The sequence below is a fragment of the Perognathus longimembris genome, chromosome 2, assembly GCF_023159225.1.
Source record: "Perognathus longimembris pacificus isolate PPM17 chromosome 2, ASM2315922v1, whole genome shotgun sequence".
In the NCBI taxonomy this organism is placed as follows: Eukaryota; Metazoa; Chordata; class Mammalia; order Rodentia; family Heteromyidae; genus Perognathus; species Perognathus longimembris.
In genome coordinates, this window is record NC_063162.1 from 154,376,303 (window position 1) to 154,389,689 (window position 13,387).

Sequence of the window (13,387 nt, forward strand, 5' to 3'; positions counted from 1 at the left end):
AGAAATTTGGATATTAAGGCTTGTTTGTCACTGTTAAAAAGCTGCTTGTGTAGCCTCTCCACATGGTAGGACAGCCTTGGGGGTGGCCATTCATGGTGGAAGAGGGCAAGCTGGCGTGAATTCAGGATGGAGCCAATAGAGGGCTTTTGTCTCTTTGTTTTCAGGTGAACATTGGAAACCTTGTGGCAAAAATGAATGATTTGACTGGAAATTCTAAAACTGCCCTGTGGGAGGTACTAAGAATTGGAAAAGTTTTTTAAATGGTTAAAAAAGCTTATTTATCTGATGTGATTCGATTCCTGTGCTATTTGCAATTTGGATGTATTGAAAGAGCAAAGATGCCGAGACTGGATTTCTTGTGTTTGTAATTCTGGTGAACACGGTTAAAAGTACTTTTGTTACAACTGTTTTGGGTATCAGTTTAATGTGAATTTTATGTGTATACTGTGATGTAATAATAAAACTCCTATCTTAAGTTACCTGTAATCAGGCAAGTATTTTAAAGGATATATATTAAAGTAATGGAGATAAAAGTAAACTCATTAACTCTGTATGTAGGAAGAAATGACAAAATGGGCTAACGTTTCTCACTAATTTATTGGAAAGCTGAATGGATAAGTATTTCTAATATTGTAATTGTAATTCTTGCATTAAGGAAAAATTGTCATTAGAGTCCAAGGTCTTCATGCCATGCGGTAACTGGGACTGAAGAAAAAAAAAGGCTCTTTTAAAACAGGCAGCCCAAAGGCAAAGGGCGGTACCTGGTTTCAGAATGCCTGTAAGCTTCAGAGTTTTTCCAATGCAGGTAAAAGCTAAAGTGATAGTGTTAAAGCAGAGGTTAGTAAAAGGCTTTGAAAATCAAGAATGCATTTCTAGATAAGAAATTTAGAAGTAAATTTGCCCTAAATGATTGTTGCAAAGTGAGAAAAGGAAAATTATGGCTACCAAAATAAGTGTTTAATTGCCATTCCAGTTTGTTTGTAGATTTTGTTGGTAACAATTTCCAGCAGGCCCACAGAGAAGGACAGATGATTCCTACAAGTTTGTCAAGATGTAACATTGGCCCTTAATAAGTTCCAAGTAAGAGCATGCATAAAAACTACTTCTGTGTGGACCACCTTGTTGCTTTTAATTGGAATAAAGTGGCCTCTTCTAAGACTCATTGATCTGAAATCTGCAGTTCGAAGCCAGCCGGGCAGAGAAAAGAAAGGTCCATGTGAGAGTCTTCGTCTCTAGTCAGCCAGCAGAAGTTCTGGGAACAGAGTAGTGAGTTGCTTTGAGGCTCAAAGTGATAGAGTGCTAGTCTTGAGCTGGAGAGCTGAGGGACAGCACTCAGGCCCTGAGTTCAAGTCCAGTGACGGACCAAGAGAAATGCCAAAGGTGCATTTGAGGTGCCAGACTTTGAAGTCAGGCCCCACCACGTGAACCCCATTTTAGAATCGAACCCTGAGCCAATCAGATTTGTACCTGTGTTCTAATCTTGCTTGCACAGCTGATTGTTGTAACCTTGTTCTTTGCCTTTATAAGCCCTGTGTAATCACAGCTCGGGGCTCCCTCCTAACCTCTGCTGTGTCGGTGGGTAGGACGAGGCCCGAGTTGGCAGCTCGTTAAATAAAGCCTTGCCTTGTTTTTGCATTTCAGAGTGTCTGAATCTCGGTGGTCTTCTTGGGGGTGGTCTTGCGACTTGGCACAACATTTGGGGGCTCGTCCGGGATAGCCCCAGAGACCCTGAGATCCCAGACTCTGAAGGTAAGAAAACAGCGCTGTTCATTTGTCTTGTCCTGTAATTTGTCTGTCTGTTTTGCTTTTGCTTATACTTGTAGGGCGCGAGTCAGTTTGGTTTTTGGCCGGAACTGACCAGGAGGGCCTCCTAAACGAGACTCAACCCGCCCACCTTGTACTTGGGTCCGCTCCTTTTGCTTATCTGGCAGGAGGTTGTGGGCCAACTCGGGTCCACTCCTTCTGCACCCTTGCAGGAGGTTGTGGGCCAACTCGGGTCCACTCCTTCTTGCAGGAGGTTGTGGGCCAACTCGGGTCCATTCCTTCTGCACCCTTGTAGGAGGTTGTGGGCCAGCTTGGGAGATCTCCAACTCGTAGCTTTTCTTGTTCTCAGGCCTGTGTATTTTCCTCCTTTTGTATTAATTGTTTGTTTTTTGTAGCCTTTTGGACTGAACATCTGATCAGAGCTATGGATAACGTTCTATCTTGAGGACCTCCATCTAGCCCCCTAGACTTGATCCTAGCTCACTGGAGGGAGGTTAAGGAGATAGCTCATTTTTGTGTGTTTCTTTCTTGCACTGTGCCTGACAAACGGATGATGGGGAACATTCCTTCCACTCCCCTAGACTTGACTTTAGCTCATTGGAAAGATGTACAGGCGATGGTTCACAATCAGAGTGTGAGTGTCCACAAAAAGAACTCTGGGGGGACCCCCACCCAGCCTTCTTAAGCAGAAAATTGTTTGGTGCGCTAAAATGTTTTACTAAGACTAAAAATGTTTTACTAAAACTATCAAGCCCTGGAAAATGAGGCTGGAGAATGCTAAAATCATTTGTTAAAGGTTTTTGTCTTAAAAATGTACGGCCGATGCTTATTCAGCGCGCTTTAAGATCTTTTGAAAATGTATGTGTGTGTGCATGTGTGAGTGTGAACATGTTCAAGACTGCAGTATGATGCAAAACTAAGTTTAAATTCAAAGGTCTTCATACCATGCAGTAACTGGGACTGAAGAAAAAAAAAAAAAAAGCTCTTTTGAAACAAGCAGCCCATAAGCAAAGGGCGGCACCTGGTTTCAGAATGCCTGTGAGCTTCAGTTTTTCCGATGCAGATAAAAGCTAAAGTGTTGTGTTAGTGTTAGAAAGGCTTTGGAAATCAAGAATACATTTCTAGATAAGAAATTTGGAAGTAAAATTGTCCTAAATAATTATTGCAAAGTGAGAAAAGGAGAATTATGGCTACCAAAATGTTTAATTGCCATTCCAGCTTCTTTGTAGGATTTTTGTAACAGTTTCCAGCAGGCCCACAGAGAAGCACAGGTGATTCCTACAAGTTTGTCAAGATCTAATACTGACCCTTAATAAGTTCCAGGTAAGAGCATGCTTAAAAACTACTTCTGTGTGGACCACCTTGTTGCTTATAATTGGAGTGGCCCCTTATAAGACTCATTGATCTGAATCTGCGGTTCGAAGCCAGCCCGGGCAAAGAAAGGTCCCTGTGAGAGACTTGTCTCTAATCAGCCAGCAGAGTGCTGGGAACAGAGTGGTGTGGAGCTCAAAAGTGGTACGGTGCTAGTCTTGAGCTGGAGAGCTGAGGGACAGCACTCAGGCCCTGAGTCCAAGTTGAAAGTCACTCCTCCTGGGACAAAAGTGATGGAGCATCCAGAGGCAGTAAGCCACTGCTTGGATGGCAGAGATGGTGTCAGATCCTAGAGTCACTACTGTTGGCCTTTCAAAAGTTAAAGCCGGGAAGTCCTAGAATAGTTCATAAGCATGCCTTTCCAATGCCCATGTCTGTCTACTGGGCAGGAATTTGCCAGTCATCTGTGATAGTGGTTAGTAAGGGTAAGTTTGTCAAATGAGAGGATAGATTAAAATCTCACCCCCCGCATTTACTCAAAGCCCTGACTGGCAGTGAGAATTTTAAGCTCATACATCTGTTTAGTAAAGAAAGCTTGTAGACCTGAGATTGTGTCCTTATTGAGATCTGTTAAAGGCCTGTCAGCTTGCCAATGCCCCCAATCAACAGATTACTAAAGGAGCTCACCTCTGTGGGAATAGGCCAGGTGTGTATTGGGAAGTAGATTTCACAGAAATTACAAATATTTGCTAGTTTTTGTAGACACCTTTTCAGGATGGGTTGAAGTCTATCCAACAAAGCATGAGACTGCGAATGTAGTGGCTAAGAAGATCCTGAAAGAAATCCTACCCAGGTATGGCTTCCCATCCACCATTGGGTCAGACAATGGGCAGGCTTTCGTCTCAAAAGTAAGTCAGGGAATAGCCGCTGCACTGGGGACGGATTGGAAATTGCATTGTGCTCATAGACCCCAGAGTTCAGGACAGGTATAGAGAATGAATCGGACTCTAAAAGAGACCTTAACTAAATTGGCCTTAGAGACTGGCGCAGACTGGGTGTCACCCCTTCCTTTTGCTCTGATTAGAGTAAGAAATTCTCCCTATCAGCTTGGCTTTACTCCTTTTGAAATAATGTACGGGTACCCCCCACCCATTATCCCTAGCCTTCAGACTGAATTGCTTGCTGATTTGGATAATGCTGAATTTTTGTGTAAACTCGATTATTTGCAGCTCGTGTACAAGAATGTGACCCCAACTTAAGGCATTATATGATTCTGCTTCTGTCCCTACCCCCCATTTATTCAGACCAGGGGACTGAAATCCTAAGAACCACGGTGGAAGGAACCCTAGACGGCATCGCCACTTGGGTTCATTGCTTCCACGCCAGGCCAGCTGACCCCTTTGCCCTGGATGACAACTACTGTGATGGAATATGGGAGGTCTCCAAGCACCCAACTCAGGCGCTTTGCCTTCGCCTCAAGAAAAGAAAGTTAGACTGAGACTAAGGTTATAGGTTCCTGGCTAGGTAAGGTCTACGCCCCTGAGTCAGCCTGAAGAAGTTACAGAAGATGGATGATCTTCACCCATCAGCCCCCCTTTAAAATCAAGGGACCAGAGTTGTTTTTGGGAAGATGAGGCAGGATAAACTAGAGACATGCAAGAGGTACAGAGAATATTCTTGTAAGAAATGGTGACAGGCCCTTTGGTTACTACATTGGGCCCTACTGGCCCATGCCTTACCTCTATATCATCCCCTAGACATGCAAGCCATTGAAATGGACAGAATGGAGCCATGATTGGCTCCCAAGGTACCAAAAAGAAAAAGGGGGAAATGAGGTGCCAGACTTTGAAGTCAGGCCCCACCACGTGAACCCCATTTTAGAATCGAACCCTGAGCCAATCAGATTTGTACCTGTGTTCTAATCTTGCTTGCACAGCTGATTGTTGTAACCTTGTTCTTTGCCTTTATAAGCCCTGTGTAATCACAGCTCGGGGCTCCCTCCTAACCTCTGCTGTGTCGGTGGGTAGGACGAGGCCCGAGTTGGCAGCTCGTTAAATAAAGCCTTGCCTTGCTTTTGCATTTCGGAGTGTCTGGATCTCGGTGGTCTTCTTGGGGGTGGTCTTGCGACTTGGCACAACACATTTATACCGGCATAGAAAAGTCACTCCTGGGACAAAAGCGATGGAACATCCAGAGGCAGTAAGCTTGGATGGCAGAGATGGTGTCAGATCCTAGAGTCACTCCTGTTTGGCCTTTCAAAAGTTAATCAAAGCTGGGAGGTCCTAGAAAAATAGTTCGTAAGCATGCCTTTCTAATGCCCATGCCTGTCTACTGGGCAGGAACTTGCCAGTCATCTGTGGTAGTGGGTAGTAAAGGTAAGTTTGTCAAATGGGAGGAAAGTTTAAAATCCCAACGCTCTGCATCTGCTCAAAGCCCTAACTGGCAGTGAATTTTGAGCTGGTACATCTGCTCAGGAAAGGAAGTTTGTAGACCCGAGATTGTGTCCTTACTGAGACCTGTTAAAGGCCTGCAAAGGTAATGTAGGCATTTTTTAGGTCATCAGAGATCAGTCCCCCAGCCAGTCAGGAAAATGCTTTTACAAACTAGAATGTTAAAAGGCTACACTGCTGTAGCCCAAAAAGAAGTCTGTATAGTTGAAAGTTAAATGTTGAATGTAATTTCCAGTTTGGAGTAAAGCTCCTAATGGACATCTGATCCTGCAGCCCCTTGGTAAAGCAGACTAAGGTTATAGGTTCCTGGCTAGGTAAGGTCAACGCCCCTGAGTTAGCCTGAAGAAGTTACAGAAGATGAATGATCTTCGTCCATCAGCTAAGGGACCAGAGTTGTTTTGGGGAAGATGAGGCAGGATAAACTAGAGGCATGGAAAACAGAGGTAACAAGTATACAGAGACTGCACTTCTGAGAAATGGTTACAGGCCAAGCCCTCTATGTTGGCTTAAAAGCAGATGGGACTCCATCACACGCAGCTGATTCCTGCTGGAAAGCTGCTTTGGATCTGCTAAAACTAAGATTTTGGGGGGACATTCTTCCTGTGGTAACCTTCCCACTCCTCTGAGTTGACTAGCTCTCTTAAGAAAATTGGAAAGCACGCGTGGCAGGCTAGAGAGTCACTCCTAGGCAATGCTTGGGGTGGGAAGTGTGTCCAAGTATATATTAATCCAGATGGATTAGGGTGTGACCTCATAGAAAGGAGAGATGTAACTGAGGTGTGCCAGTTACCTAGGTAACTGGATGGAGATTTAAACAGGTCAGAATACCTGCAGTCCTCCTGGGAGTAGACCTCACAGATAACCTATTTATTTCTGGGTGCAAGCTTAAGAGCAGCAGTCCCATCTGACTGGCTTTGGGCTCATCCTTGTTCTCCCCAGCAGCTTGTGGGTGGAGTCACTTTACAGTCCAGGCAAGATTAAGCTCTCCAACAGAGAAATCAATGATTTGATTTTTATGTACAAGAAAAAAAACGGGGGAATGCAATAGGGAGGTCAGATCTGGCCAGTGCCATCATTAACTGGAGGGGGCATCAGATTGACTCCAGGTCAGATTAGAGCAGAAGCCAACTCCATCTTCACTAAGATCTCCCTCACCCTATCCAGGGAAGTTCCCCTCTGCTGTGATAAGATTGTGTAAACTGCTTGACCACCTGAGTTGTAGAACGTTCAGGGTTAAACCTGTGCCCTCCCATGAGTAGGCGTATCCACCTGCATCATGTGACCTTGCCAAATCCATGTGCCAATTCTAACTAGAATGATAGGTTGGTTCAAACAGATACTGAGACAGACTGTAACTCCATTGGCCACCTGCGTGTGACCTGGCATGCTCTACAAGTGTTGTAACCTCATTGGCCACCTGTGTGTGGCAGGCCTGACCATGTGGTGTTTGTCTTTATAACCTGACCCTGAGTATGGCCCAGGGTGCGTGGTCCCAGCTCCCGAGTCTGGGCCGTGACCCTGGCCGGTCAGTATACTTTTTTACTTCCCCAATAAATCCATCTTTTTACTTGATACTGTCTCTGAGGGGTGGACTCTTGGAGGGATGGGGGTTCCCCCCACCCTTGGACCCCGTTACATTGTGGTCCCCTCCGTTGGGGGGTCCCCATTACACCCAGGCAGGAAAGTCTATAGACTCATCTTTAATTAACCACCAAAAGCCAAAAGTGGAGCTATGGCTCAAGCAGTACAGAGCTAGACTTCAGGAAAAAAAGCTCAGGGACAGTATCCAGCCCCAGCACTGGCAATAAATAAATAAATAAACCAGAGGAGCCAGGCATGGCGCTCATGCATGTACAGTAATCCTATCTACTCAGAAGGGTAAAATTGAGAAGATTACTATTCCAACCAGTCCAGGTCAAATGTTCTTGAGACTTCATCACAATTAATAGCAGGGAATGGTGGCACACAGCTGTCTTTCCAGCTACAGTATGAAGAATAAATAAGAGTACAATACAGGCCAGCCTGGGTAAAAATGCAAGACCTTTTAGTGAAATAACCAGAGCCAAGAGCAGAAAAAGGCTAGAGGTATAACTCTAGTGGCAGACTCCTTCCTGCCTGTGAAGACGGAGGCCCTGAGTTCAGAATGGTACCACTAATAACAAGAAAAACAAAACAGAAAACAAAGACACAAGAACAAAAAGTAAGTCCCATGACTAGAAATGCCTTTCTACAGGATACAGAACCAGAAGAACCTTACAGTAGGTTCTAGAGTAGGTAAGGAAATGGATACATGCACTTAGGAGTTCTAAAGGAAGGATAGGAGCAGGTCCTCCTGCGACTGGGGCAATGCTTATCTCGAAGGCAGACTTGAATAAAAATACAAGGAACAGGGAGATCCCACAAGGACACAAAAGATAGAAGCAAGTAGATAAAAACCTGAAAGGCCAAAGACCATCCCTGAGCAGACCTGCTTCCCTGTGAGAACAAGAAAAGTCAGTGACTCTATGCTCACAGGTGCTAGGAACCTGAGCATCTAGATAATCCATTCCAAAGGTGTGGACTACCTCCTCTAGAGCTTTATACCTTCCAATCTCAACTCTCCAAACACTTAGTACCATGGTCTTGGCAAACTCTTGCCCACCTGCTGCCACATCTGCCTGCCCTCATTTTATCATCATAGTAAGCAGAGAAAAAAAATGACCTACCGTTCCACCACCTAATATCCACGTTGTAGTTTATAAATCCAGATCTGCTTGGTTCCAACTGCTTAGGAAATAAATGTGGTCTACTTTTGGTGCTGATGATTGAAGATGGTTTGTAAAAGCCATACAAATTAGTCCCAAAACATTACATGTACAAGGCTCTATGTAGAGTATTAAAAGCACAATCTCTCTGAAAAAGGGCTTTTATATATTTTTTACTTATGAAAATGGCAGAGGCTCTTGAAATCAAAAGAACTAGCCTTATATATTGCCCAGTGGTTAGATGTGTGGAGATCAGGAACACTGAGGTCAGGCTTGCTGAGGCAGGAAGGACCTGGGCCTCTCACATTCACCAGATCCTGGTGCTGTGGCTCAAGTGGTAGAGTGATAGATAAGCTTTGAGCTGAAGAGCTCAGGGACAGTGTTCAAGCCCCTCAACTGACCAAAAAAAAAAGAAAAAAAATCACACTCACCAGATTCTGATACTGGCTGGAGTCAATGCACAGTACCAGCAAAACACCCCAAAATCTTATTTAGAAATAGAAACACAGTGCCATTATACCTGACAGTAGGATAACAGGTAATTTTAAAATCTTTTTCTTTCTCTGTATTTTCTACATACTCCCTATAGTTTCACGAAAAGTATTCTTTTTTTTTGTTTTTCTTGTCTTTTTTAGTACTGGGGATTGAACCCAGGACACTGACTTGCTAAGCAAATGCTTTGCCACTGAGCTACATTCCAGCCCTACAAAACTATTCTATATAAATACTGTTTATATAACCTTACAAAGCTTACCTTAAAGACAGAACAACGAACATCAGCTGAGCTTGTATCAAATGCCAATTCCCCAACTACTTTCTTCAAGAGGTCAACAAGAATAGCAGGAGGCATCATCTCCCAGTATTTGCAAGTTATTTTACAAACACCAAGAATGCCTATAGAGCGGACCATAGGATAAGGATCTTCTAAAAGGCTCTAAAGGTATAAAAAGTAGAAGAGGAAAAAAGCCTTAAAAATCACAAATCACTTTCCTGTTATATTTTGTTTTGTAAATATGTACTTGCCCTTTGGGAATTACAATGTAGTAATACACATATAAACTTTCATGAATATTGGATGTACAGTTGTTCAGATTGATTACAGGCCTGCTTACCAAGAATACAAATGTGTGGATGCTCTAGTCCTTTATACAAAATACAGTAGCATATAATTTTTGCATACCTTCCATTACATTTTAAAATCACCTCAAGATTATTTTCTAGTAACTAACAAAATGTAAAAGATTTTTTTTCTTCTATGAATTATTTTCAGTAACACTGTGTTTGCACACGCGTGCATGTTTTTAACCTGAAATCTCAGGGTTTGACTCAGTATGAGTTCTTTTGACTCTTAAAAGGCTTTAGACCTTTAGGTTTTTAGTAAGAACCTGTCATTTTGATATATAATAGTTTTAATTTGTAATATATGCAATAGTTTTAAGTGTGAGGAGAAAGAAATCAATGGAGACAGTTCTTCTGATTAAAAGATTATGTCTAAAATACCATGGTGAAACCCCTTTGTACACTATATACACACTGAAAAAATTACAAGGAAGCACAACAAGCTGTTAGTGAGGAAGGGGTACCTTTGGAAGGACTGAGAGCTGAGAAGGTGAAAGAGGATAAATATGGCTGAAGTTCTTCATTTGCATGTATGGAAACGAGCAACGAAACCTGTTACAATTGTCTTCAGACGCAGGTAGGGAGTTAGGGAGAATGATAAAGGGGATAAGTTTGATCCGAATATACTGTGGAAATGTCACAGTAAAACCTCCCTCTTCTACAACAAATGGATATTAACAAAAAATGATAAGAAAAAAACCTAGCTGGGTACTGGTGGCTCATGCCTACAATTCTAACTACTCAAAAGGCTAAAATCGGAGGATCACAGTTCAAAGCCAGCCCAGGTAGCAAAGTCCATGAGACTCTTAGCTCCAATAAAGCACCAGAAAATCAGAAGTGGCTATTGGTGTGGCTCAAAGTGGTAGAGTATTAGCCTTGACCAAAAGAGCTCAGGGACAGCACCTAGGCCCTGCCTTCAAGCTCCACAACTGACAACAACAACAAAGAACCTGTACACTTTTCTGACTGGGGGAAAACATGGGGCACTGCCCTTATAAGGGAAACACAAGCAGGCTGTCTACTATGCCAGCAGTAAGGGCCCCAGCCTGGACAGAACTGAAGCCCCTCAGCAGCTCCACCATATGAATACATACATACAGTTCTTCAAACTGCTTCTGAATTTCACTATCCATTTCGATGGCACTGAAGTTTGGATCTCTAATAGGAAATGCTTCAACGAATAACAATGCAGCATTTGATCGAACTTCAGAGTTTCTGGCCTGAAAGAATAAGGTATTTTTAGATTCCCAGAAATAATATACAAAGGAGCTTAAGTCTGGTATTCCTAAAGTAACACCTCTATGTTTTGTAACTGAAAGAAGATTTTAGGGAAAAACTGGGAGAGCATGAGGGAAAGGGTGACATTGTCCAAAAAGAAACATACTTTTTATCTCAATTATCTAACTTTTAACCCCTTTGTACATCATCTTTATAATAATAAAGAAAAAGAAACTGGCACTGGTGACTTACACCTGTAATCCTAGCTACTCAGGAGGCTGAGTTCTGAGGACTGAGGTTCAAAGCCAGCTGGCGCAAGAAAGTCCGTGAGACTCTTATCTCCAATTAACCACCAGAAAACTGAAAATGGAGCTGTGGTTCAAGTGGTAGAGCACTAGCCTTGAGCTGACAAACTCAGGGACAGCACCCAGGCCCAGAGTTCAAGCTCCACGACCACCAACAACAAAAAAGAAAATGTTAATCTTTAAGTTGGTCTAGGTGTACTGCTGATATGGCTTGTTGACATAACACGTTTAGCCTTTTTGAGACCTTGAGTTCTGACCCTAACACCAAAAAACAAAGAAGAAAAAGGTTGTCTTTGTGATGCTGTCTTTAATTAAGTCAAAATCTTAGCTGATCATAACAGACAATAAAAGATCAGTTTCCTCGCTTCAAAGCCCACCATGTGTCATTAAGAGTCATCATCTCCAAAGGACTCCAGGCCAGTCTGTTCAACAGGACACTCACGAAGAGCGCCTCTGCCTCCTGCCCTTGCCAGCAGCCTGGGACATAAGGGAAATGGGCATCCAGGGTAATATCATACCCCTAGCCTCACTGGCATTCATGTATGTCCCTATCTCCTTCCCAAATGTCAATTTCACATTACTGTGCACTCTACTTTTGCAGTTAAGTAGATCTAAGAAATTTTTTCCCTCTTGTGGTACTGAGGTTTGATTTGAATTCAGGTCTTTATACGTGTTAGGATGGTACTCTACCACTTGAATCACACCTCAAATCCAGCCTTTTGGTGATTTTTCCCATATTTTATATTTTTAATTTTTTATAACTTCATTGTTATTATTAAGGTGTTGTAAAGAGGGGCTACCATTTCATAAGTCAAGTAATGAGTACATTGTTTTTTCTGAAGAATGTCACCCTTTCCTTTACTTTCCCCCAGCTTCCCCCTACCATCCCTGCCCACAAGTTACATAGGTGATTTTCTACATAGCATATGCTGAATAACATGAATGCCTTTTGTTCACTCTTCCTCCCTCCCTTCCTGTACCGCATTCTGCCCCCTGGTGGTTATTTTTCATAGAGTCTTTCCAACTTTTCTGTCCAGGATAACTGAGAACTGTAATCCTTCTTAATGTCTTAGTAGTGAGGATTAAAGGAGCAAACTACAATGCCTTGCAAAAAATGCTCTTGACAGGCTTAGTGGTTCTTATTTATAGTCCCAGCTCTCCAGAGGCTGAGGCAGGTAGATCACTTGAGTGCATGCTTGAGGACAGCTTGAACAACATATGACATCATCTCAAAAAAAAAAAAAGAGGAAAAAAAGGGTTTTGTTCCAAAATTTGACAAAGCACTTAGTCTCCTATCTTATTTTTACTGCCGCATTACACATTTAAATTAGCATATGTTCAATTCAAAGCACAACTGCTATATTCAGAACACAGGCAGATTTATTTTATTTGGTTTTTTTTGCCAGTCCTGGGCCTTGGACTCAGGGCCTGAGCACTGTCCCTGGCTTCTCTTTGCTCAAGGCTAGCACTCTGCCACTTGAGCCACAGCACCCCTTCTGGCCGTTTTCTATATATGTGGAGCTGAGGAATCGAACCCAGGGTTTCATGTATATGAGGCAAGCACTCTTGCCACTAGGCCATATTCCCAGCCCCAGGCAGATTTATTTTAAATGCATACCTTTAATCCTCTCCAGAGAATGGGCTTATATAATCGATACATCATCTCTTCTACTCCCTGTCGAACTTTTTGTTGGTGAAAGTAACTCAACACCTAAAGACCAAAGAAAAACAAGAGAAAGGCAATGTTGTTTTTAAAATCCCAGCAGTCAACAGCCTGAAGCTGGGGAACCAATATTCAAGGCCAGCTAGACTACATAACAAGACTCTGTCTCAGAAAAAAAGCAAAGATTAAAAAAAGAAAACACAACAGGAAGGGGGGGGGGTTGTTTTCTCCTTCCACTGTCATGATATTCCTAGCAAGAGCACCTTGGAAGATGATAGCTCTGCCATGGCAAATGATGCGAAAGAAACCCTGACTGAGATAAAGATTACAATGTGTATTCCTATCTCTATACTCCAAGCCAGGAATGAGGGTACACTCCTCTGTCATGATCACTCAGGAAAGCCAAGGAAGGTGGATCATCTGAGCCTAGGAGTTCAAAGCCAGCCTGGACAACATAGTGACACCCTGTCTCAAACATCAAATACACATGAGAAACAGTAACAATTTCTAATGGTTTATGAATAGCTGCACTGTTTCAATAAAACTGTTGTTGAAACCTCTTAAGATCAATGTACAATGGAAAAGGGGAACAGGTTAAGGAGTTTGCTCAACTGATGTTTCTTGGCCTCAAATGCTCATTAAATCCACTATTGTCCACTAGCAGCAGGCTCTCTGCCATCCACCAGTGACAGCTGTTGGTTCTCTGTTTTCAGATCCACTACTCAGTGATCCTTCATAACGTAAGTATAATTTAGGTCCAAGTTTTTCCCAAAACTTATGAAGAATCAGAAAACATATTATCCTTCCTCCCTC

At 42.8% G+C, this 13,387-nt stretch overlaps 1 protein-coding gene across 2 annotated transcripts in view; it reads right to left on the reverse strand.

The window, feature by feature from the left end:
• Ncapg2 (non-SMC condensin II complex subunit G2) overlaps nt 1-13,387 on the reverse strand; it is a 70,788-nt gene that overhangs the window by 36,399 nt on the left and 21,002 nt on the right. For both annotated transcript variants that reach the window (XM_048340546.1, XM_048340547.1), the window contains exons 10-12: nt 12,530-12,622; nt 10,483-10,608; nt 9,024-9,203 (exon numbers count right to left, since the gene is read on the reverse strand). In XM_048340546.1, the coding sequence (XP_048196503.1) occupies nt 9,024-9,203; nt 10,483-10,608; nt 12,530-12,622 (399 nt within the window). The remainder of the gene's footprint in view (nt 1-9,023; nt 9,204-10,482; nt 10,609-12,529; nt 12,623-13,387) is intronic.